Source organism: Nyctereutes procyonoides, unplaced genomic scaffold (assembly GCF_905146905.1).
Source record: "Nyctereutes procyonoides isolate TBG_1078 unplaced genomic scaffold, NYPRO_anot_genome, whole genome shotgun sequence".
Taxonomy (NCBI): domain Eukaryota; kingdom Metazoa; phylum Chordata; class Mammalia; order Carnivora; family Canidae; genus Nyctereutes; species Nyctereutes procyonoides.
Window position 1 is genome coordinate 28,611,676 of NW_026575020.1, and position 27,224 is coordinate 28,638,899.

General features: G+C 37.7%; 1 protein-coding gene across 2 annotated transcripts in view; it reads left to right on the plus strand.

Moving 5' to 3' along the window:
- The window catches only part of PAFAH1B1 (platelet activating factor acetylhydrolase 1b regulatory subunit 1), an 83,845-nt gene that overhangs the window by 11,752 nt on the left and 44,869 nt on the right, over positions 1-27,224 (plus strand). For both annotated transcript variants that reach the window (XM_055321877.1, XM_055321885.1), the window contains exon 2: positions 23,028-23,248. In XM_055321877.1, coding sequence (XP_055177852.1) covers positions 23,217-23,248 — 32 coding nt within the window. In that variant the 5' untranslated portion in view covers positions 23,028-23,216. The remainder of the gene's footprint in view (positions 1-23,027; positions 23,249-27,224) is intronic.

Sequence of the window (27,224 nt, forward strand, 5' to 3'; positions counted from 1 at the left end):
ATGTTACATGAAGCAGCTAGATTAATTTTCCTGAACCACAGTTCTGAAGTCACTTTGCAAAGAATTAGCTTTTTACTGTCTTTAGTGAACCATACATGAAAATGCAAAGGGCATGTTGCTGAAAACATGCTATTTAATAGATACCAGCTGAATCCTAATTAGGCATTCAAGGACTTTTCGTGTCCTGGCACATCTTTTCATCCTTTTTCTTACTGCTTACCATGTATCCTGTAATTCAGTTTTATGAAAATACTTACTATTCCTTAAGGTGTTTTCACTCTACCATTCCCTTCCTCTTTGTATACCCTGACCTGTCAGTCTTCTGAATTTGCATCCCAGATTTTCCCTTTCCAGGCATCTTTCCCATTTTTTTTTTTACCTGAAAGAAATTTTCTTTTCCTCTCAGTTCATAATCCTATGGTATCTATTACTTTTGCTCTTGTTTTAGCTTACATCACGTTATGTGATGTATTGAAGGAGTTAATGCATTTAAAGAGTCTAAAACAGTATCTAGCACTCACTATACATTCAGTAAATGTTGATCATTGTTATTATGGTGATGATGAAGATGATGAGTTGATAATGGTAATAGGACAGTACACGTTTCACTGATTTTTCTTGTCCTTCGACACTAGGAGAACAATGTCTCTTTTACTTTGCTTATGTATGTAAAAGTGCAATAGTGTGCCATATTGCCATTTCAAAGTGAAATTACTGTCTCTGTCTTCATTATTCCTGAGCTCTGTTGAGGGAATTAAGATGGTAGACAAGCCCTTAACACTGATTATCTCATTCTTTCACCACAGCTGTTTGAGGTGGGTAGTAAAGCTCCTTTTATAAACGGGCAAGTAGGCTTAGGAAATTTGAAAATTTGCCCTAGGTCACATAATTTGTAAGTGACCAGGTTGATATTTGAACCTTCACTATTTGACTCCAAGATTGTACACAGTAGGACCTCAAAAGTGTAGGATTTAGTCCTTCAGTGCTTTTATATCGTTTACATAATCAACTTGTCAGAGGCCCTATGATGGGACCTATACCCAGAAGTGTTTTTTGTTTTTAATTTACATATTTATAATTTAATTAATTTATTTTAATTATGGAATATATCAAACATGCAGGGAAAGTACTTGCACTAATATAAAAAAAATCCACATAAACTCTCAAAATTGACATGTTAACATTTTGTTGTACTTGATTTAGTTGAAGAAATAAAGCATTACTATAGTTGATGTCCTTTTATACCTCTTTCTAATCCCTTTCCCCTCCCTCACTCTTTCCAGTGGCAGTTCCTCTTAAAGTTTGTATATATCCTTTTGTTCTGTTTTTATATAACTGTAAACTGTACATATATGTATCCATAAACTATGTATAATAATGCTTAAAAGGGCGAAGGCTGAGTAGCTCTGTCTGTTAAGCATCTGCCTGCATCTGCCTTTGGCCCAGGTCCTGATTCTGGGATCCAGCTCCTCATCAGGCTCCCTGCTTAGCGGGGAACCTGTTTCATCCCTCTCCCCATCCCTTTCTCTTGGTCTCTACCCTTCCCCCACCCCCATGCTCTCTCTCAAATAAGTAAATAAAATATTTTTTAAAAACAAGACCAAAAAATAATGTTTTGAGGATGTCTGAGTGGCTCATCTGACTTCAGCTGGGGTCATGATCTTGGGGTCCTGGGACTGAGCCCCCGAGTCAGGCTCCAAGTTTAGTGGGGAATCTGCTTGTCCCTCACCCTCTGCCCCTCCATCTCATTTGTGTGCTTGCTCTTTCTCTCTCAAATAGATTAATGGAATCTTTAAAACAAACAAACAACTTAAAACTTATATGAATATTACAGTGTAAAAAGTTGTGTTTTTTAACCTAACAAAATGTGTATTACTAATATATGTTGATCTAGTGTATTTTGTTGTATAGTTTATTACATATGATTATACTGTGATTTTTTTATACCACAAAAATAGACATTTAGGTTGTTTCTAAGTTTTCATAACAGACACAGTACTTCAGTAAACATGAAGTTGTGTGTAGACAACGTAAAATTGTCTTTTATTTGTTTTTGCATTCCAGAATTTATCCTAAGGTTAATTAAATATTTGTTATTAGTAATTTTTATACTTTGAATAATAGAACGGATTGTTTTGTTGGCATTGATTTTGGGGTTGTTTTGGTTTTGACTTTGTTTTGTTTTTAGACTGTAAATTCTTAATTCCTGTTTTTCTTTATATTTAGTCTTTTCAACTGTTCAGAAACCCATATTAATTCAGTACTGAGCTAGTTTACAGTTAGGCAGCCTTTAGGTGAAACTAAATCTATAAATGCATTTCTCTTTGCATCATTAAAACAATTCTTTTGAATCACCATTTAAAAATGAGCTATTTTGCGTAAAGTCTCTATTTTTTGGATTATCCTGAAAAATTAGGAACTCTTGCAACTGTAGGTCCATATTTGCCCATGGCAGCAGTTAGCCCAAGCTGAGTTGCAGCTGCCCTTCTGTAGATGGGCATAAGCTCACCAGTCAAACAAGTTCCTACCACTTCATTACTGTTTATTATTGCCCTTGCACTATTTGTTATAGTGAAGAAACACTTCTTTGTTGATGTTTCTCTAGAAAGTGGACAAAAGTATAGTTGGACCACTGCAATAGCCAACAAAAGTAGAACAGTGTATTTCTCTGAAAGTGAAGAATATTGTAATACGATTAATATGCAAACAAAATGAGTCTTATATGGAAAGATTACAACCTTGCCGACTTTGCTAATTTATATTACTTGCATTGTTCTCTGTAGACATGTGTTTGTGATCTCTAAATTTTTGTGTAAGTAGCTGAGGACTGCTGCATAGTATAGTTGAAGATCAAAAAGATATTAAGATAGTTTGTAGTTAATGAAGTTCTGTGTGATGCAAGATAGTTACTTTTTTTTTTTTTTAGCTGTTTTACATACCCTTGTTCTAGAAAGGTTTTAAGCAGAGGCATTGAAAACTGGCTTAATCTCAACTGTCCTACCTTTCCGCACTGTTTTCTTATTTTAAAGATTTTATCTATTTATCTGAGAGAGACACAAAGATAGCGAGAGAGAGCACAAACTGGGAGGAGAGGGAGAGGCAGTGACTCCTGCCTGATGCGGGACTCCATCCCAGGGCCCCTGGATCACAACCTGAACCAAAGGCAGACACTCAGCCACTGAGCCACCCAGGTGCCCCTTGACCTCCCTTTATTAGTCTTTGTATTTGATTTGTAACCCTTTACTTAAGGCAGTTTATAAAGATGCACACACTACAAAATACCATAGATTAAAAGTGAAAAGAGAGAAAACAAGAACAAAGGGTAAGGATAACATGTAATCAGAATCTAGGCCAAAAAGGTCTATCACAATGTTCTTGTTACAGGCAGAGCACAATTTTAACTCTTAGCTTTCTATGAGCTAACACAATGAAAAAACCTGTTATTTTCACAGTGTTCCCACAATAAAAGTAAAGTAGTTAATTCAGAAAGATAACTAACCAGTATCAGAATTTTTCATAAGGGTCTTCTTAATGGGGATTATGTGCTGTTTTCTTTAATCTCATCAATATCTCTAAGGTAGATGGATGCCTGGTATTTAATTAACACTTAATACGGAAAGGTCGACCACATCATGGGAGAGGCAGTGTGAAAAAGTATGTAGATTGTCCTTTGTTGTCTTATCAGTGGATATAGTTTCTCTCAACCCAGCTTTTTTTTTTTTTCAACCCAGTTTTTGATATATATTGAGATTGAACTCTTCTGCAGGTACCTAAAGTGCAGATGTTCTGTACATGAAATACAGACCATTTATATGTAGGATTTAAATATTTTTGTGAAAACCTAGTTTTACCTAGATAGAATTTATGCCAGTGCTTGTAGCTTAAGATTCCTCTTAGAAAAAAAAATTAAATTTGCTACACAACTGTCTTGTTGGAACGTACACAGAGCAGTATTTTTCCAGAGTGCAAAAATTTCCAAATGGTAAAATCATAAAGAAATAGACTTAAAAGGGATGCCTGGGTTGCTCAGTGGTTGAGCATCTGCCTTTGGCTCAGGGCGTGAACTCGGGGCCCTGGGATCCAGTCACACATCAGGTTCTCCTTGAGGACCTGCTTCTCCCCCTATGTTTCTGCCTCTCTCTCTCATGAATAAATAAAATCTTTTTTTTTTTTTAAAGAAATAGACTTAAAAGAAAAAAGGGGCCAGTATGCGGCTAGAACTTGCCTCAGCAGAACACCATTCCTATGTATGGATCAGGACTCCTAACAGTTTTTAGCATAGATTAAATGTAAAGAAGTATTGGTTTTTTATTTATGTCTGTAATAGATATGGTCTCTGCCTTCAAAAAACATACTAATATATGGCTCTGCTTCTTAAAAAATAAGATTTTTTTCTTCAGCTGTACTAGAACTACAGTTCTAGGTCTTATTACCCTTCACTACAGAATCTTTTTTTTTTTTTTTTAAGATTTTATTTGCTTATTCATAAGAGACACTGTGAGAGGCAGAAACATAGGCAGAGGAAGAAACAGGCTTCCTGCAGGGAGCCTGATGGGGAATTCGATCCCAGGACCCCGGGATCGTAACCTGAGCTAAAAGCAGACATTCAATCACTGAGCCACCCAGGTCTCTCCACTACTGAATCTTTTGAATTCAGAGTCAAAACCTATTTTCTAATGACTGCCTTTTGTATTTCTCAGTTTGCCATCTGTAGCCTTGACTTTTTAGCAATACTATATTTTCCATCTGCTTAAAATAATTTTGCATTTGGATATTTTGTCCTGTTTTATTCAACATATTATTTTTCCTTCTTCCAAAACCTGCCTCAAAATTTTTCTAATCACTTCCGTTTTTTTTTTAGTCTTTTTAGTTTATAAAGTTGACTTAGTCTTCAGCTCATGTTATGTTCTCGTTATCACCTTCTTTCCTGTCCCCTCTTTCCCACCTTACTTTTAACTAGATTGTACATTTATTTTGAGATGGATTGCATTTTATTCATCTTTAATCTTAAAACCTCCTAGCATAGAGCGTAATGAATGAACGAATGAAAGGACATGTATACCTCACATCTTGCAATTACATTTAACGCATAGAAGTTTCTTATGGATAGGGACAATTTCTTCACATTGATTTTTATTTTTATTTATTTTTAAATTTTTTAAAAAATATTTTATTTATTCATGAGATAGAGAGGCAGAGACACAGGCAGAGGGAGAAGCAGTCTCCATGCAGGGAGTCCGACGTGGGTCTCCAGGATCATGCTCTAGGCTGAAGGTGGCGGGCTCCCTGGGCTGCCCCACATTGCTTTTTTTTTTTTTTTTTTTTAAATTTATTTATGATAGTCACAGAGAGAGAAAGAGAGAGAGGCAGAGACATAGGCAGAGGGAGAAGCAGGCTCCATGCACCGGGAGCCCGATGTGGGATTCGATCCTGGGTCTCCAGGATCGCACCCTGGGCCAAAGGCAGGCGCCAAACCGCTGCGCCACCCAGGGATCCCCCCACATTGCTTTTTATGTCACAGGTAGCTTTCCTACGTGCTGAGCTACATAGGACACACATCTGTATTGTTGGGATTGAATACTGGGTACCTGGTAGTTCTTTGGTAAACGAATTGACATCGAAAATATAGTTCTCAGTTGTTTGTTTCAGTGGAGGCAAACACTCCTATGGAGTAAGCTAGAAATCAGTTCATTTGAGAGACACTGTAGGTTTCCCAGTTGTTTTATCATAATACCTGGGCATTTGTTTTTAGATGTAAACAGGGGATCTGCCTTTATGACTAGAGAAGGTCATCGTCAAGAGCAAGTAGTGGATTTGTCCCCCCCAAAAGTTCCACTTTTGCTTATATGAAGTCTGACAATAAAAGCTCTTTTTTTCCAAATCCTTCACATTGCTCTATCCCAGTCGAGACCTCTGTCATCTTCTACTTTTATCTCTCCCTTGCTTTGATATTTCCTATGTATTATCTCCAAAATAATCACCATGAAATACCCATTTTAGAACATTGCTTCCTTAAGAATTGTTGTGATTTCTGCATTGTAGCAATTAATTTGGGGTGTCTACATTAGTATTCATCAAACCTTATGCTGAAAAAGGTTCATTGGACAGAGTATCTTCTGTTATTTGTATGATTGGAAAGTATTAGGAAACTTTTTTCTTGTTACAGCAGTGGATTTTTGCGTGCGACTTAGTTTTAACTTAAAAAATCAAGCTTATAGGACTCTTGTAGCTATGTTTGTCACCTAAAAATGTAACATTTATAAGCAGAAACCGGAAAAGTAATATGCATGTTAGAATGTAAAAAGGTCTTCAGTTTTTAAAGTTTTAGTATAATCAGTGTTGAACCTTTAAAAAAGAAATTGTATCAAAACCAGGGGCACCTGGGTGGCTCAGTGATTGAGCATCTGCCTTTGGCCCAGTTCGTGATCCCAGGGTCCTGAGATTCAGTCCCACATCAGGCTCCCTGCGGAGAGCCTGCTTCTCCCTGTGCCTGTGTCTCTGCCTCTCTTTCTGTCTCTCTCAATAAATAAGTAAAATCTTTTAAAAAAGAAACCAGCCCCAGGGAGCTGGACTTTGATTTTTGCCTACATTTCAGAATTGGAAATGTTTGGAATTTTAAAAAAGAAACATGAGAGTAACGTAATAGTGCATCTTTAGTTCTGAGAACATAGTAGATTTTTATCTCAGTTTTAAAATGATGCATGTAGAAGTCATTTAGAAACATTTACTAAATATCAATTGTGTATTAATTACTGTGATTTTTGTTTTAGGTTTTATTTATTTATTCATGAGAAACAGAGAGAGGCAGAGACACAGGTAGAGGAGAAGCAGGCTCCCGGCAGGGACCCAGATGCAGGACTAGACCCTGGGACCCCCGGATCATGCTCTGAGCCCTGAGCCGAAGGCAGACACTCAATCCCTGAGCCACCCAGGCGTCCCACTAGTGAATCATTATTGAATACTTTTCTACCTCAACAATGAAGGATTTTCCCTTTTTCTAACAATCAGATTTAGACAGAACATTGCAGTGTGATAGAAATTAAGGTAAAGATGCATTTACTGTATGCTTGGCACTATTGTAAGTACTTTATATGTAACCAACTCATTTAATCTGCCTGACAATTGTGTGAAATAGATACTATTAGTAAACTAGCCTGTATCAGTTACCTTCATTTGTTTGGTTAAGGGGGTTTGCAGACTTATAGCTAGCAAGCCAGATACTACCTGCTACTTGTTTGTGTACAGCCTGTGAGCCGAGCATGATTTTTAGTGGTTGAATAAAGCAAAAGAAAAATATTTTGTAAAGCTTTATTTTTTAAAAAAAAATTAAAGATTTTATTTATTTATTCATGGGAGACACCGGGGAGGGGGGCCAGAGACCCAGGCAATGTGATGTGGGACTCAACCCTGGTACTCCGGGATCATGCCCTGAGCCAAAGGCAGACACTCAACCACTGAACCACCCAGGCATCCCTAAAGTTTTATTTTGTAAAAAATTTAATTTTATAAATTACCAATTTGTAAAAAATAATAATAAAAAGACAAAACATGAAATTCAAAGCTCAGTGTCTGTAAAGTTTTATTGGAATAGAAACACACTTGTTCATTTACATTGTTTTTATTTTTTTGGGGAGAGAGAAAGAGGGAGCACAAGCAGGGGCTTGAGGCAGTGGGAGAGGGAAAGAGAATGCCAAGCAGGCTCCATGCTGAGCTTGGGGCCTGATGTGTGGGGCTAGATCTCAACAACCCTGAGATCATGACCTGAGCTGAAATCAAGAGTCAGATGCTGGGACACACCTCCGTGGCTCATCAGTTGAGCATCTGCCTTCGGCTCAGAGTGTGATCCTGGGGTCCCGGGATCAAGTCCCACATTGGGCTCCCTGCATGGAGCCTGCTTCTCCCTCTGCCTGTGTCTCTGCCTCTCTCTCTGTGTCTCTCATGAATAAATAAATAAAATAAACAAAAAATGTCAGATGCTTAGGTGACTGAGCCACCCAGGTGCCTCTCATCTTTTTAAAGTTTTTTTTTTAATTTTTATTTATTTATGATAGTCACATAGAGAGAGAGAGAGGCCGAGACACAGGCAGAGGGAGAAGCAGGCTCCATGCACCGGGAGCCCGACGTGGGATTTGATCCTGGGTCTCCAGGATCGCGCCCTGGGCCAAAGGCAGGCGCTAAACTGCTGCGCCACCCAGGGATCCCCTTTTTAAAGTTTTTTTTTTTTTTAATATTTTTTCTTTATTTATTTATGATAGAGAGAGAGAGAGAGAGAGAGAGAGGGGCAGAGAGGCAGAGGCAGAGACACAGGCAGAGGGAGAAGCAGGCTCCATGCACCGGGAGCCCGACGTGGTATTCGATCCCGGGTCTCCAGGATCGCGCCCTGGGCCAAAGGCAGGCGCCAAACCACTGCGCCACCCAGGGATCCCCAAGTTTTTATATAAACTCCAGTTCGTTAACGTACAGCGTAATATTAGTTTCAGGTGTACAAGATAGTAATTCAGCACTTATATACATCATCCTGTGCTCATCACAAGTGCGTGCTCTTTTATCTCCATCACCTATTTAACCCCCCCCCCCCCAGCCACTTTCCTTCTGGTCACCATCAGTTCTCTATAGTTAAGAGTCCCCTTCCTTCTCGGTTTGCCTGTCTCTCTCTCTTTTTTTTCCCTTTGCTCGTTTGTTTTGCTTCTTAAATTCCGCATGTGAGTGAAATCATGGTTTTTGTCTTTGACTTAATTTTGCTTTGCTAGAGAGTTATTATGCTAAGCGAAATAAGTCAGAAAAATGGCATCTCTAGCTCTATTTATGTCACTGCAAATGGTTTTACATATTGTTTATTGTCGTTTTCTGCTACAGAAATGGTGAGGTTGACGAAACTTAAAATACTTATTTTCTGGCTCTTTACTAAAAGTTTGGTTACCCTTGGTTTAGATAAATAGGGGGAAAGACAAAATCAAAATAAAAGGTAACAAAGTTAACGTATGTGCAAACAAATATGTCTATTAGATCATACCAGGAAGACTAGTTATACAGTGAACAAGCCAGCTGTTTTTTCTTCCTGAAATACATATATTTTTTAAGATTTTATTTGTTTGAGAGTGCATGAAAGAGTGCATGAACACGGGCAGCCCTGGTGGCCCAGCGGTTTGGCGCTGCCTTCGGCCTGGGGCATGATCCTGGAGACCTGGGATTGAGTCCCACGTCGGGCTCCCTCCATGGAGCCTGCTTTCTCCCTCTGCCTGTGTCTCTGCCTCTCTCTCTCTGTCCTGAATAAATAGAATCTTAAAAAAAAAAAAAGAAAAAAAAAGAAAGTACATGAGCAGGGGAAGGGCACAGGGAGAAGCAGACTCCCCACTGAATACTCCTTCTTGAAGTATTTTTTGAGAATCTTTAATAGGGGCCTGAGTGGCTCAGCCAGTTAAGCCTCCAACTCCTGGTTTTGACTCTTGGTTTCAGCTCACATCATGATCTCAGGGTTGTGAGATCGACCCCATGTCCCACTGGCCCCGTGCTTAGCACTGAGTCAGCTTGGGATTCTCTCTCCCTCTCATCTATCCCTCCCCCATGTGCACACACATTCTCTCTCAAATGAATAAAATCTTTTTTTTTTAATGTTCATTCTTTTTACTATTTTTTTTAAATTTTTTAAAAAAATTTATTTATGATAGTCATGCACAGAGAGAGAGAGAGGCAGAGACACAGGCAGAGGGAGAAGCAGGCTCCATGCACCAGGAGCCCGACGTGGGATTCGATCCCGGGTCTCCAGGATTGCGCCCTGGGCCAAAGGCAGGCGCTAAACCGCTGCGCCACCCAGGGATCCCCTCAAATGAATAAAATCTTTTAAAAAAATCTTCAATAAAAGCTCAACTGTAATGAAAAATACTTTATTTCAAAATGTTAGATTGGCCTTTTTTTCCTGTTAATATATTTCTTCAAAGTATATCTGAGGAGTCTTGTAAATATTTTTTTGATTTTGAGTGGCAGTTGGAATTATCATTGAAATCTGAGTACCTTGGCCTTGTAATTTGATTTTTGCCTGTGAAGCCCAGATACCATTTTCTGACACTGATGATTTCATGAGGAAATCTTTATAATTTTGCTTGTAACCTTTTAGGACTGGTTATAGTTTATGCTGTTGAGGATATGGTTCTCTATTGAGGATGTGCGTTACAATCACTTAGAGACTTTTAAAAAATTTGATGACTTCAGAATCTCTGAGGATAAGGCTCTTTATTATGATTATCTTCAGGAAGTTCTTCAAGTGGTTCTAATATACACTCCTAGTTACTTCCTTCTTCAACTATTTTAATAAATCCAGTTAAACAAAATAGACATGTGGCATTTATTCTGTTTTCTATAGATGTTTTTCAAGCTAAAGACTCATTGTCTAAATTGATTTAGACTTGTAGAGGTCAGTGGCATCAATTTGTTGAATTCATTTTCTTTTGATGTCAATAGTATAATAGAATCCAAGTTGAAAATTAGAGAGCAAGTAGTATAATTTAGTATTCTTCATTTTTATAAGATATTTATTTGGCATCATGGTATCCCAGAGAGTCTGGAAATAATGGATTTGATAAAGTAAAACACAACTTACAGGAAACAACATTTTTAGGAGGAATAGTTTATATTTGAGAACCATTTGGTCAGGCTGTATGCCTGTAAAATAATAATAAAAGTAGATTTTTTTTCTTTTGTTTTCATTTAAGTATGTTTTGGCACCGAAGTAAAGAAAAAAATGACCCACAATCTCTAAAATCATATTAAAACAAGAAATGTTTGTCTTTTTTCACATTCCTTTTCACTGTTGATAGGCATACACAGTCATATCACAGAGAATACTCATTTTATCTCATATGAGATAAAAAGCACTAGAAAGTGATATACAATAAAATCTAAAGGGAGAAATTCAGTTTCTTTGGAACCTTCAGGTGTTCAAAATAGCTTCATGCCTTAAGTCAAAGAAGAGGAGGAAACTTTTTTTTTTAAGATTTTATTTATTCATGAGAGATGTACAGAGAGAGGCAGAGACATGGGCAGAGGGAGAAGCAGGTTCCCTGCAGGGAGTATTAGGATTGGACTGGATCCCAGGACCCCAGGATCAAGCCCTGAGCCAAAGGCAGATGCTCAACCACTAAACCACTCAGGTGCCCCTCATTTTTTAATCAATGATGAAGTAGTATTTGAGCACCCATCAACAAGTAAACCCTGCTGGGATGAAGGTTATATCTAACATGTTTGATGGGTGTGCCATGGGATTGTGAGGATGCATGCATAAATCAGTATGCATGCATCCTCATCCTGATTAATTAAAGGGAGAGCCAAGAGATGGTGAGGTAGACAGGCCAAGAATGAAAAAACAACGAGAAAAAAAATGGAAAGAGAGGAAATACCAGCAGTAATGAGATGATGCTTATAAATTGTAATGGTAGTGAGTATCAAAAACTTAGTGGAGAGAGTGATGAGAACAGAGTAGGTAGGATGAGTTCTTAATTATGTTTTGCATGCCAGTAGTCCTTGTTCTGGGTGTCTTTCTTTTTTTTTTTTTTTTCCTTTTTTCTTTCTTGTTTTTGTAGGTGGGAAACAACCTTTTTACATTTGAAAACCCTTGACGGTATTGATTTACCTGGAGGGTATCCAGAGAGTAGAGTTTAAGTACTATGAGGGGTGAAGAGTATTTATTCCAGTAGAGTTTATTGATAGCTAAGCCTATAATAAAAAAGGCTGCTATATTATTATGACTAAACTGAAGATATGGGGTATATTAGGGTTTTCCAGAGAAACAGAATAGAATGTACGTATGTATTTAAAAGAAAAAAGTAACAGTCTCTATTTCTCTCTCTCCTTGAGTGGGTGGGTTAGATTTCAAGGAATTGATTCACATGATTGTGAAGGTTGGCAAGTCCAAAATTTACAGGGTAGCTTGCCTGTAGAGATACAGGGAAGAGTTGAGTTGCAGCTAGAGTCCAAAGACAGTCTGCTGTCAAAATTCTTCCTGGGGAGTTGTGTATGTCTTTTCACTTAAAACCTTCAGTTGCTTGGATGAACCCATCTACGTTGGGGGTAGGGGGTAATTTGCTTTATTCATTGTCAACTAATTTAAATTTTAACCTCATCTAAAATATGCCTTCATAGCAAGATCTAAACAAGTATTTGACAAAATATCTGGCTACTGTGGCCTGGCCAAGTTGACACACAAAATTAACCATCACAGGAGGTATAGTACAAACCTTCTCATACATGATTCCAGTCTTCTAGTGACAGGCAAAACACAAAGGCAAAAAAGGTGGATTCTAAAAGAAAATATGGATATCTGGATATGATTTATATTGTGTTACTTAAATTGTCTTTTCGATTTCAAAGCCCAAAAACTTTCTGCCTATTTCTTCAGATTCATAACCTAGCTATGGAGTGTCTATTTACAACACTTGGCCTTTTTGCCTTTGATATTAGAGTTACTAGACTTGATTGGTGGGAATAGTTCTCTGTGAAAAAGTGGTATCTTCTTAATCTTTGGCCCAAAGCTAATTGAAAAGTGCAAACTATTTTTATATGTACCCAGATATTTATTTGATCAGTGACTTAAATCTTATAAAATGAGATGTGGTTGTTGGCTATAACTAATAGAAGTGAGGAAATGGTGTGGCTGTTGGAAGAATTCTACTTTTTCAGCAAACTGTGCCTGAGCTTAGTCTGTCTCTCAATGATGGATCAATCTGGTCTTTTTTGTTTTTGTTACTGCCTGCCAGCAGCAGGTCCCAATGAATCATGGGCCTCTGAGATGGAGCAGATTAAGAACAAGCATACTTTAAACCCTAGGTATTTGATTAAAAACTTGCGCAATGATCTAACATTTTTAAATTGTGAGCATGGGAGAAAACTTTTTTTTTTTAAGATTTTATTTATTTATTCATAGAGATACAGAGAGAGAGAGAGAGAGAGGCAGAGACACAGGCAGAGGGAGAAGCAGGCTCCATGGAGAGAACCTGACGTGGGACTCGATCCAGTGTCTCCGGGTTCACGCCCTGGGCTGCAGTCGGTGCTAAACCGCTGGGCCACTGGGGCTGCCCGAGAAAACTTTTCTTATACTTTATTGTTCACACAGAGCACAAGATACTGCAAAGGACAATTAATAGTTTGGTTAATTTTGCAATCTTTATTTTTATTAGAAAATTATTTCAGAACTCTAGAAACTTATGGACAAGTGAGGAAATCAAAGATTGAATTAAGGAAATGAAATTACTCTTAGGAGGTACTTTGTTTTATCTAATCTCATAGATTTAAGCTATATATACTGGGGTATTTTTCAGAATATTCAGTGCATTGACATAGTATAGGTAAGTTTATTTGTTTATTTCATTATTTGACTGCATTGCACATAGCAGTTTTAAATATTTTTATACAGGGATCCCTGGGTGGCTCAGCGGTTTAGTGCCTGTCTTCAGCCCAGGGTGTGATCCTGGAGTCCCAGGATCCAGTCCCACCCACATCAGGCTCCCTGCATGGAGCCTGCTTCTCCCTCTGCCTGTGTTTCTGCCTCTCTCTCTGTCTCTCTCTCTCTCTTTCTCTCTCTCTCTCTGTCTCTCTCTCTGTGTCTCTCATGAATAAATAAAATCTTAAAGAAATAAATATTTTTATAGCATAATATTCAGAGTCAAATATTGAGAGCTTAGAGAAACCTATAACCTGGGGATTAGATCTGATGTCATGTTTAGGAGCATCATCTTGATAAAGTGATAAAGAATTTGCAGGAACACCCAGAATACCCACCACTAATTATTTAAATGAGAGATGTTCCAAATCAAAACACATATGTATGTTCTTTTTTTTTTTTTTTGAAGATTTTATTTATTTGAGCGAGGAGAGGCATGAGCATGAGGGAAGGGGTAGAGGGAGAAGGAGAAGCAGATTCCATGCTGAGCAGGGGCTCCATCCCAGGACACTGAGATCATGACCTGAGCTGAAGGCAGACCTTTAATCTGAGCCACCCAGGCACCCCACATATGTATGTTCTAATACACAGTTATACATAGATCAGAATGATTTGAATGGTGCAAACAATTCAGAGAGAGCAAGGGGAAAAGAAGATGGCATAAGCGAAAAAAATATTTCTGGGGAGAAAGACCATGTTTTGGGAGATGATTGCTTCAGTTTTCATTTCTTAAGATTTCCAGAATATCAGTCCTGTGACACTAACCAGATCATACATGTTCTTCATTATTTTTTTTTAAGATTTTATTTATTTATTCATGAGAGCCAGAGAGCGAGCGAGAGAGAGGCAGAGATACAGGCAGAGGGAGAAGCAGGCTCCATGCAGGGAGCCTGATGTGGGACTCGATCCTGGCACTCCAGGATCACACCCTGGGCCGAAGGCAGGCGCCAAACCACCGAGCCACCTAGGGATTCCCACTCTTCATTATTTTTTTATGAAAAAAAGTGTCAAAAATTAAGTTAACAAGAACCTTGATAAGAAGGCATGTTTCCAGTTTATTAAGGTAGGTTTTGAAAATATATGTAAAGTTCAAAAAATAAATAAAGTTCAAAACAGGGCAGAGATAACATGTATGGTATTACTTATGGAATTTATTTATATTATTACCCTGATTACTCTACTATAATTCACATTTAAGTCCATTTCATAGTTGAGAAGAGCTTATGACTTGACTATATATTGAGTATCTAAAAACAGATTAATAAGTAGTACCATTATGACATGTAACATGAATAGGCAGTTTTATGTCTCTTTTTTTGTTTGATGCTGGTTATCTGTGTTTTGTTTTGTTTTGTTTTGTTTTGTTTTGAAGAGAGAGTGAGCAGGGAAGGCCAGGAAGGGCAGACAGAGAGGGAGAATCTTAAGCAGGCTCCATACTCCACACCCAGTACTAGGGGCTCCATCTAAAAATCCTGAGATCATAAGCTGAGTCAAAATCAAAGTCACAGGCTTAACCAACTGAGCCACCCAGGCACCCCTTGGTCTGATGCTTTTGAAACATCATGTAAGGCTAGCATAATTAAAAAAGTAGCTTTTAGTTGTCTAGGTCAAACTGAAATCTTAATTCATTAAATTATAAGCAAGTATTTTTTATCTTTTTACCACCTTGTGATAAGAAAAAGATTACCGACATCTGTGTGGTTCAGTCAGTTGGGCGTCTGCTTTTGGCTCAGGTCATGATCCCAGGGTCCTTGGAACAAGCTCAATGTCATTAGGCTCCCTGGTCAGTGAGGAATCTGCTTCTCCCTCTCCAGCTCCCCCTGCTTATGCTCTTGCTCTCTCTCAAATAAATAAATAAATAATTTTTTAAAAAGGGCTAGCTTTATTTTTCTTTATTGAATTATTGTGCATAAAATCTATGTAAGGATAATAGGATAAAAATGGTAAAAATAGTTGGAAACACTGGGAGGGGTATATCTGTGATGTGAATAGTCCTGCAGGTTAATAAAATATATCCCATTAGTGGTTTTGAGAAAAATTCTGTTTTTTGTAACTGTGCTAAAAACCTAATGATTTGCAAAATACCATGAAGCATGCAGTTAATTGGGAAACAATAGATTTTATTTAACTTGTAAAAATTAACTAGCGTGCAGAGGTACTCAGTAAATCTTTATTGGCAGTAGTTTCTGCCTTGCCTCATTGCTGTATCTAGAAAATATTGTTTGGATTAGGATTATGAGTTGTAATATGTGCTGGTCAAGCAAGGTAGGTAATCTGCTGACCCTCTTTATTTATTTATTTTTAAGATTTTATTTATTTATTCATGAGAGACAGAGAGTGAGAGAGAAGGGGGGGGCAGAAGGAGAAGCAGGCTCCATGCAGGGAGCCCCACATGGGACTCAGTCTCCGGTCTCCAGGGTCACTCCCTGGACTGAAGGCAGCACGCTAAACCGCTGAGCCACCCAAGCTGCCCTGGTTATTTCCATTTTTATGTTAAATTTTGCTGTTAACGTATAATCAGCTTATGTTTTTCCCTTACACGCATCCTTTATTTTCTGTATATTTCCTATTTCATAAACTCATGGTTGGCAGGGACTGATGTACAATATAAATTATTATTTTTTTTTTAATTTTTATTTATTTATGATAGTCACACACAGAGAGAGAGGCAGAGACACAGGCTGAGGGAGAAGCAGGCTCCATGCACCGGGAGCCCGACGTGGGATTCGATCCCGGGTCTCCAGGAACGCGCCCTGGGCCAAAGGCAGGCGCTAAACCGCCGCGCCACCCAGGGATCCCTACAAGATAAATTATTAATTAAATATGTTATAAAGGTTGTTTTGGTAAGTGTGAAACCTATATTAACACATGGAAACTGAAAATGCAAAGAATTTAAGTTCATAATTCACTCATCCAGTTTTGTAAGATTTTTAAAAGCTATTTTCTTTTTCACTTTTCCCCTTTCTCTTTCTGTGGTGAGGTACTTTCTCCAGCAATAAACTTTGTTTAGGAGAGCTGCATTTATATAGCAGATAAAGCAAATATAATATTAGAATATAGAAATGTTGGGACATCTGGGTGGCTCATCGGTTAAGCAGTTGTTTTCGGCTCAGGACATGATCCTGGAGTCCCGGGATTGAGTCTCTGTCTCTCTCTCTCTCCCTCTGTCTCTCATGAATAAATAAATAAAATCATTTAAAAAAAACCCAAAGTATAGAAAGGTTAAGAATTCTGTATTCAAGAAACATATTGAAGCTTCTGTTTCTATTGCTTAAGCAACACAGAAGTGATCCCTAAGAACTCTGAATATTGACATGCAAATGAATAAATGAGACTCTTTGAAATATATTTGTAATATATATAAGTAGCTTAGAAGGGATTATTGAAGTGCTGTCAAAATACATCTCAAAAATGTTAAGTCTTCTCATTCATTATGTTGACTTCAGAAGAATTTGTAACCTGCCTAAAAGTGCATGTAATACTCTGTTTGTATGTGCTTCTTTGAGGAAAGAGATCTTGATTTTCCTTACATTCTCAAAGGAATACAGTGACCGCCCCCTCCCCCCAAAAGATTAAGGAGTCCTTCACTAGGTGGTTTATTTGTACTGTTGGTTATAAATAATAGATTGTTCGTTGCAAAATATTCTGAACTATATCTTTTGCTCTGTTTGAGAACCATTTATTTCTGTGGTCATGTGATATTTTGCAGTTATATGTTAAAATATTAAGCTAAAATGTAAATCTGAGAAATATTGTACATTATATTCTTAGATTCTTAGCCCCAAGATTTTATTTTATTTTTTTTAAGATTTTTTAAAAATTTATTTATTCATGATAGACACATAGAGAGAGAGAGGCAGAGAGACACAGGCAAAGGGAGAAGCAGGCTCCATGCCGGGAGCCCGACATGGGACTCGATCCCGGGACCCCAGGATCGTGCCCTGGGCCAAAGGCAGGCGCCAAACCGCTGAGCCACCCAGGGACCCCCAAGATTTTATTTTTAAGTAAACTTCACACCCAATGTGGGACTTGAACTCACAACCCTAAGATCAAGAGCTGTACTGGTCCACTGAGTGAGCAAGCTAGGTGCCTACTGTGCAAATTTTTTGGTACATATTCCAGATTACCATTTTTACTGATAAATTTTTTTGTTGTATATTTCTAAAAATCTTAAAAATAACCGCAGTGTTGGGGCACCTGAGGGCTCAGTTGGTTAAGTGTTTGACTCTTGATTTTTGGCTCAGATTGTGATTTCAGGGTCATGAGATAGAACCCCACATTGGGCTGAGCGTGGAGCCTGCTTAGGATTCTTCTTCCTCTGTCCCCCCACACCCTGTAGGCACACATGTGTGCATGTTCTCTAAATAAATAAATAAATAAATAAATAGATAAATAAATAATAAAAATAACCCTAATACCATTATGATTCTTGAAAAAGTCAGTTATTCTTTAATATCATCAGACTTGGGCGGCCCTGGTGGCTCAACGGTTTAGCGCCGCCTTCAGCCCAGGGCCTGGTCCTGGAGACCTGGGATCCCTGCATGGAGTCTGCTTCTTCCTCTGTCTGTCTCTCCTCTGCCTCTCTCTCTCTCTCTCTGTCTCTGTGTGTCTCTCATGAATGAATAAATAAAATCTTTTTATTTTTATTTTTATTTATTTATGATAGTCACACACAGAGAGAGAGAGGCAGAGACACAACACAGGTAGAGGGAGAAGCAGGCTCCATGCACCGGGAGCCCGATGTGGGATTCGATCCCGGGTCTCCAGGATCGCGCCCTGGGCCAAAGGCAGGTGCCAAACCGCTGCGCCACCCAGGGATCCCCATGAATAAATAAAATCTTAAAAAAAAAATAATATCAGACTTTCATCCAGTGTTCATTTTCCCCAAATATTTGTTCATTGATTTATTTTGCAGTTGTTTATTTTTCAAGCAATTAAAAAAAATCCATATCTAAATAAAGTCTGTAAATTGCATTTGGTTGATATGTAACTTGTGTCTTTCGACCTATAGGTTTCCCTTTCTGGCTTTTTCTTCCTTTCCTTGGAATTTATTTGAAGAAGCTGGATCATTTATTTTATAAGGCTTTTCCCAGTCTGGATATTGCTGGTTATATCCCTCTGGTGTCTTTAACATATTCCTCTGCCCTTTGTGCTTCTTGCAAATGGATAGTTGGAGCCAGAAACGTAAACAGATTCAGATTTGATTTTGTGGCAAGAATATTTTATAGGTAGTGCAGTTTTACTCTGTCAAGGTATATACATCATGCCTGGTTGTCTATTTGCCTTTGGTTGATTAGGGGAAGAAAATGGTGATACTAAAGTTTTTTATTCCTCTCATTTCTCCTGTATCCTTTTATTCCTCCACCAATAGCATTTAAACGTCTCATTTGGTTGGGAAGAACTCCTTTTCAACATTTCCAACTGTTCGTAAGATATATATGTAAGATATATATTTATGGTACCATCTTTACTTCTCCCTGCACTTATCAGCCCATCTAAATATGGTTTCTATATGTTAAGCCATATCCTTTTCTTGTTACTAAAACCAATCTCATCAAGGTTATCAGTAAGCTCTATACTGAATGAAGTAGACCCATTTCAGACCTTATGCTGCTTAGTAATTGGGTGATTGTGGATACTATCGATTGCCACTTCTTGAAATACTCCCTTGGCTTCTGTCACGTATTCTCCCCTGTTTTTTTACTTTTACCTCTTAAGTGGCTTACTGTTCAGTTGTAGGCTTTTTTTTTTTTTTTAAATGGTGGTGTACTGCCTGGTTCTAATAACCTAGGCCCTCTGCTCATCTAGGTCTATGTATTCTCCATGGGTCTTCCATTGTCATGACTTCAATTACACTATCTCTAAACTGATAAGTGCAAAATAATTTTTTTTTGTAGGTTCATTCTCTTCAGAGCTGATTTATTTGTGCTGTTTCCTACTAAAAATCTTAACAGGAAACTTGGAATCAACATACCTAAAATGGAATGAATTATACTTCCCTCCTCTCCTCACACATAGGAGTTTCCTATTCAACATAGTTCTAAACCAGAAATCTGGGGATCCCTGGATGGCTCAGTGTAGTTTAGTGCCTGCCTTCGGCCCAGGGCGTGGTCCTGGTGTACCGGGATCAAGTCCCATGTCGGGCTTCTTGCATGGAGCCTGCTTCTCTCTCTGCCTGTGTCTCTGCCTCTCTCTCTCTGTCTGTCATGAATAAATAAATTAAATATTAAAAAAATAAAAATAATAAACCAGAAATCTCTTGAAGTTATCCTTGACTCCTTGCATGACCTTTCTTACCTTCCTGCCTACATCTAGTCACCAATCCTGTAAGACTTACCTGGTAAATAATTTAAATCCATCTAATTCTGTTCATTAATTACTGCTATAGTAGTGTGATTCCCCGTCATCTATCACCTTCATTACTATAAGCCTCCTGTCTAGTGTCTTCCTGTCAGTCTTTCTGGTCCTTTCTTCACTATGTAAGTAAGAGTAATTTTTCTGAAAAAATGTTTTCTAATGGCTGCCCATTCCTCCTAAGATAAATGTAAAGACCTGAGCTTGTTTTATGATCTCTATAGCCTGCTTACCTCCTCAGCTTCATCCTGAGTCATCACCCCCTCTGTGGTAATACTTGTCCTGCTTTTGCACTGTTTTTTTTTTTTCCAAGATTTTATTTATTTGAGAGCAAGAGAGAGAGCAGGGGGAGGAGAAGAGAGAGAGAGAGAGAGAATCTCAAGCAGACTGCACTGAGCTCAGAGCCCAGTGTGGGGCTCGATCCTACAACCCTAAGATCATGACCTACGCTGAAATCAAGTCATGATCTGATGCTTAGCTAACTGAGCCACCCAGGCGTCTCTCTCTGCACAGTTTTAACTGTTCCAGTAGATTGTAAACTTCTCTAGTATAAAGAGCGAGTATTTTCCTTTATTAATCCTGGTGGCCTGGTACATAGTGTTTTGTAAATGCTTGATGAATGAATTAATTGTGCAATATGCAGCTACGCATCCAGTACTTTATGTCTTGACTTTATTATTATTAGATCATCTAGTATTCTAGTAGTGCTGTTATTCTTGTACATTGATTTAGTTTTTGGCTAGAGATAGTCTCTCCATAATTAAATTGGACTCTGTGGATTACCATTGTTTCAGATAATAGAAACTTATAGACAGTTCAGATAATCACCACCATCAGATAAGCTTTATCCTAATGTGACCTCTATCAGAGTGTAGGAGTCCCTAGATGCATTGGCTTATTGATGGTTAAAACAAAAAAAAGTGAGGGGTTTGTTGTGGCTCAGATTGTGATCTTGGGGTGGTGAGATTGGGTCCCACATTGGGCTCTGCACTCAGCTTGGAGTCTGCTTGAGACATTCTCCCGTTTCTTCTTCCCCACCCCCTGCATTCACATGTGCTCTTTCTCTCAAATAAATAAATCTTTAAAAAAAAAAGAAAAAAGACTCAGAGGGATTCATGGGTAGCTGTGCAGTTGAGCATTTGCCTTTAGCTCAGGATGTGATCCTGGGGATCGAGTCCCGCACTTGCCTCCCTGCCCCTCAGCCTGTATCTGTCTCTCATGAATAAATAAATAAAATCTTAAAAAAAAAGAGAGAGAGAGAGACTTAGAAAAGTGAGGCTTAAAATAATTAGAAGTTGTAAAATACCAGAGAGAGATGGTTTTCTGGGTTGTCCATTTTGTTTGGTTCCCCCCCCCTTTTAAGATTTATTCATTCATTCGTTCCTTCGTTGATTCATTTATTCATGAAAGACACACTGAGAGAGGCAGAGACATAGGCAGAGGGAGAAGCATGCTCCCTGCAGAGAGCCTGATGTGGGACCCGATCCAGGGACCCTGAGACCACCATCTGAGCTGAAGGCAGACATTCAACCACTGAGCCACCCAGGCGTCCCTGTGTTTGGTTTTTATTCCACTATTTATTACTGGCATTTAGTCCTATTTTTCTGGATTTAAAAAGAGATGTGGTTTTCAGGCGTCATTTTGAGCCAGCTAGTCTCTAGGTTGGAAGAATCATTAAAAATCATAAAATTAATCCCTGATTATATTTGCTAGAATTGTTAAACAGAAAGATACTAATCAAAATCAGTAGCTACCATTGGAAACATCTGAGCACTCACTTTTTGACTCAGGGCTCAAATTTAAAACCAGGGTTGTTCTCATTTTTACTCCTTGACTGGTTTATTCACCACTCTAATAACCCTTGTGGATAGAATAGTGTGACTGTCATAAGCATGGAAAAGGTACTCAAGTGGTCTTTGTCTCTTTCTGTGATGTATCTCTTGATAGGTGGTCCCACAGGCCCATCATTAAATGTTAATTTTATTTAGAGGACAATTTCCTGTTCCTTTCAAGTGTGCCTGCCAATAGAATTTTATATGTGCCAGTAGTCTGCATTTGAAATAAGACTATCTCAAATATATTTTCTAAATACAGTGGAAATGCTGTCTATTTTTGTACATTGTGGTAAGACAAACTAAACTTATTTTTTTTGTAAAATAGGAGATTTGAAGAATAATTCTCTAAGAAATAATTCTTGATTTTTCTTAACTTTTACCTACATTTACTTTGAACTGATCACAATATTTCTTAGATGTTATATAGAAATTGATTTTACAGTGTTACAAATATAAAGAAAGGGCTCTGAAATACTGGGTTATAATTATCCAAGAACTGACTTAGAGAATTGGATTACTGTGTGAGCACACAGATTCTGGGTAGTCCATTCAGTTTTTTATTTTGAAAACAGGTGCTTCTTGGGACACCTGGGTGGCTCAGCGGTTGAGTATCCATCTTCAGCTCAGGGTGTGATTCCGGGGTCCAGGGATTGAGTCCCGCATCAGGGAGCCTGCTTCCCTCTCTGCCTATGTCTCTGCCTCTCTCTCTTTGTCTCTCATGAATAAATACATAAAATCTTAAAAAAAAAGAAAGAAGAAAGAAAGAAAGAAAGAAAGAGAAAACAGGTGCTTCTAAAGAACACAAAATAAATTGAAATAATATGAAATTGTTTCTTGATCAAATGCTTTGGTTAAGATGGCATGTGATTGCTGAATAGCTTATTTATGTTATAAATAATATCAACCCTTCTGAGATTATTAGTGACTTATATTCACTCTTGAAGATTACTTCAGTTGCAGTTTTTTAAAAGATTTTATTTTTAAGTAATCTCTACACCCACCATTGACCTTAAACCCACAATCCTGAAATCAAGAGTTGCACGCACCACTGACTGAGCTAGCCAGGTGCCCCAAATTTTTGCCTTTGAGGGAGAGTTATGATTTAGAGAAGTTATATGTTAATATTTGAAATTTAATAAAATTAATATCAGTATTACCTGGCAGGTGACATGGTTGAGAATGGATAAATTTGAAAATAGTGCTGTTTTGGATCCCTAAACTATTAATGGTAGTTTAAAATACATACTGATATTATGGTATTGATTATAACAGAAAATATCATCTAATATTCATATTAGCATTAAGGGATTTCATCTTTGAAAGTGTATATTGCAAATGGTAATTTAGAAATAATTTAAATTTTAAGTAAAGGAAATTACCTTCTCTCTTTCTTTCTCTCTCCTTAGGTGGAATGAACCCTATTTGTTGACTATCTCCTGATTACTGGTTGGATTCACTTGTAAAAGAATCATCTTCCCCTGTGTGGACGCCACTTAGTGGCATATTTAGTTATAAATCCAGGGATTGCAAAGCTTTTGGATTTCCCAAAGGAGGGACATACCACTATATCAAAGAAGCTTGATATTACAGCCAAAATGGTGCTGTCCCAGAGACAACGAGATGAACTGTGAGTTTCTCTGTTTTGTATTAAAAAAAAAATCTCTCATAAAAGACAAAGTAGTAAATTAAAATAGAACTTCGGGAGATCTATTCTTAAAACTCTTAATTGTAAAAAAAAAAAAAACCTCTTAATTGTAAGTGTACAGATACTGGTATGGGCAGTTTAGTCTGATTTTAAAACTGGGTCTTACTTTGAAAGTGTTATTTATTACCCTTGTGACTTTGTTGTAAAGAAGTTTAAAGCAGAACAAAGAAGTAAGTTAGCTGGGATAAGTTTTATTCTAAGCTTGTATAAAATATATTATGTTCAGTAGGAAGATAAATCAGAGCTCCTCTAAACTTTTTTGTCTAGAATGTGTATATTAGAAAAATGAAAACTTTTTTGTTATTGCTTATTCCTTTCCTTTGCGTTATTGTATTTTTTATCTTTTACCATTTAGGGGCTATTAGAAGATTTGAACTTCATGAGGTGGATAACATAATAGTTAATACAAATGCATTAATGAGAGAGGCATAAAATGATTTGACCACTGATATTTTATGATATCTTATAGTATTCCATATTTTATAGCATTCTGTTTTTATAGGTGAAGAATATAGAGGAATAATTTAGCTTCATGTTCTAGATTCTTAAAAATTTTTCTGTGGCTTTTTACAAAACTATTTGGAAATAATTTCAAATTTCTGGGTAAGTTTTAGTTTTAAGAATGGTACAAAAATATTTAATGTACATTTTATCGATTTCACCTATTTTATACCATTTGCTTTATCATTTGTATTCAGTACTGTGTGTGTGTGTGTGTGTATCTATATCTATGTATGTGTACATGCAGTGTTTTTTCCTGAACCGTTTGAGGATAAGTTGCATACGCCAAAGATCTTTACCCCAGATGCTTTGGTGTGCAGTTCCTAAAAATGAGGATATTCTTCTGTAAAACCACAGGACAGCTAGCAATTTCAGTAAATTTCACATTGACACAATACTTTTATTTATTCTACTTCCATATTCCAATTTTGTCAATTAACCCAATGCCCTTTATTGCACAGTTTGGTTGTTTTGTTTTGTTTTATTTTTTCTCTCCTTTCTAGTACACTGTCCAATACAGGGTTAGGTAATATATTTAGTTGTCATTCCTCTTTAGTCTTTTTTTTTTTTTTTTTTTAAGATTTATTTATTTGAGAGAGTGCTGAGGAAGGGGCAGAGGGAGAGGGAGATAGAGATAGAATCTGCAGCAGACTCCCCACTGAGCATGGAGCCCTATGCAGAGCTTCATCCCACAATCATGACATGAGTCAGACACTTAAACAACTAAGCCACGCAGGCACCCATATTTCTCTTTAGTCTTGCTTAATCTGGAACAGTTCTTCAGCCATTATGTGTTGTTTAGGACAATAATATATATATATATATATATATATATATATATATATATATATAATATATAATTTTAGTTATTTTAAATTTTTTTTTAATTTTTATTTATTTATGATAGTCACAGAGAGAGAAAGAGAGAGAGGCAGAGACACAGGCAGAGGGAGAAGCAGGCTCCATGCACCGGGAGCCCGACGTGGGATTCGATCCCGGGTCTCCAGGATCGCGCCCTGGGCCAAAGGCAGGCGCCAAACCGCTGCGCCACCCAGGGATCCCTTTAGTTATTATTTTAGAGCACAAGTGGGAGGGGCAGGGAAGGTAAAAGATTCTCCAGAAGATTCCATGGAGAGCCCGATATGGGGCTCAGTCTCAGGATCCTGAGATCATGACCTGAGCCAAACCATGAGTCAGATGCTCAACGAACTGTGCCACTTAGGGGTCCCTAGGACAATATTTTTTTAAAATTTTTTTAAAAATTTTTTAAAAATTTATTTATTTATGATAGTCACACAGAGAGAGAGAGAGGCAGAGACCACAGGCAGAGGGAGAAGCAGGCTCCATGCACTGGGAGTCCGATGTGGGACTCGATCCCGAGTCTCCAGGATCGTGCCCTGGGCCAAAGGCAGGCGCTAAACCACTGCACCACCCAGGGATCCCCCCTAGGACAATATTTTTGAGGAATGGTTGGTTGGTTGTTTTTAATAGCATGTTCCCCATTTTGTATCTGTCTAATGTTTCTTCATGATTAGATTCAGAGTATATATTCTTGACCAGAATACTATATAAGTAATTTGTATTCTTCTCAGGATATCATGTCTGGAGATGCATTATGTCTATCTGCCCTTCAGTGGTGATGCTCATTTTGATCCCTCAGTCAAGATAAGATGCCTAGTTTCTCCACTGTATAGTTACTTTTATTTTTTCAACAAATATAAGTGGGGAGACATTTTAATACCATGCAAGACATTTTTTTAAAGATAGATTTTAGAGCAAGTGAGTGGGGTAGATGATGTGGGTAGACGTAGAGAATCACAAGCAGACCTCCCTGCTGACCACAGAGCCTGATGTGGAGCTTGATCTCATAACCCTGAGATCATGGCCTAAGCCGAAATCAAGAGTCAGCAGCTTAACCGACTGAGCCACCCAGGCACCCCCATGCAAAACATTATTTCCATCAGTATTCTCCTGCTAGATTTAATATCCATTGATAATTCTTGCCTGAACCATTCTTTACAATAGTGGTTGCAAAGTGATGATTTTCCCATACAGCCACCCATTCCACATTTACTAATCATCACTCAGACTTTGCTGTAATCAAGGGACTTTAAATTTTTTCTTTTTATTTGTTTTTTTCATTATTGGTACAGACTCCTAAGTTGTCATATTTTCAGTAGTTTTTAATCATTCGTTACTTTTCTTATAGTTTTGTTATTTGACTATCCCAGGCTGTCCCATTGGATTCTCTTCAGTTGGCTCTTATTCCCTTATTTGTGAACTAACTTTCTTTCTTTCTTTCTTTCTTTCTTTCTTTCTTTCTTTCTTTCTTTCTTTCTTTCTTTCTTCTTTCTTTCTTTCTTTCTTTCTTTCTTTCTTTCTTTCTTTCTTTCTTTCTTCTTCCTTCCTTCCTTCCTTCCTTCCTTCCTTCCTTCCTTCCTTCCTTCCTTCCTTTCTTTCCTTCTTTCCTTCTTTCTCTTTTCAACAGGGTCTTCCAAGCTTGTGTACTCATCCTGCCTTAATCCTAGAATCAGTCATTGATTCAGTAAGCCCTGGTTCTTTTTAGTGGAAAATGGTATTTGACATCAAGATATGGGTACTAAGTGTACTTACTGCTACTGGGGTATCTGCTTCTGGGCTCTTTAAGTAGACAGAACCAAGAAATATGTATAAACATGTATGAACCAAGAAATATGTATAAACATGTACAGACACTGTGGTACCCTGTGTACTAAAGGTTTCTTAGTCTTGGCATTATTGACATTTTGGGCTGAATAATTCTTTGCTGTCGGATCTGTCCTGTACACTGTCCATTGTTTAGCAACAACCTGGGCTTCTACGCACTAGGTGCCATAATAAAAAATGTCTCCAGACATTGCCAACTCTTCTTTGAAGTGGGGAAGCAAAATCTCTCCCAATTGAGACCCACTGATAACATACATATCAATACCCGTACTTATTTTAGAAATCATTAGGCTATCCCCATACTTCTAAGTCCAGTGTAGTCCCAAAAGGTTCTTTCTTGTTTTCCTCCCTACGGTATTTATATCTTCTGTAGTAAGATGTGACCCTCAGCAATTTCAACACATTGACTCATTTGCTCAATCCTAGAATACTTTCAAAATAGTTTCAGAATTGTTACACTCTTACCACTTGAAAAAACAAACTTTCCCAGAGAGAGTTTAGAATTTGTATGTAGTTCTCCTCCCATCCACTCTGCCTAAGACTGAAAATATATAATCAAATACTGTGTGTGTAAGTAATTTGGATTAGTTTTATTTTTCTCTCTCTTCCTATGGTTATATTATTCATTTGAGATATAGTTGGGTTCATTTGTTCAGTTTTGTGTGTTTTGCATTTCCTCTGCTTTCCCATCCTTATTTAGTATTTTGGATAT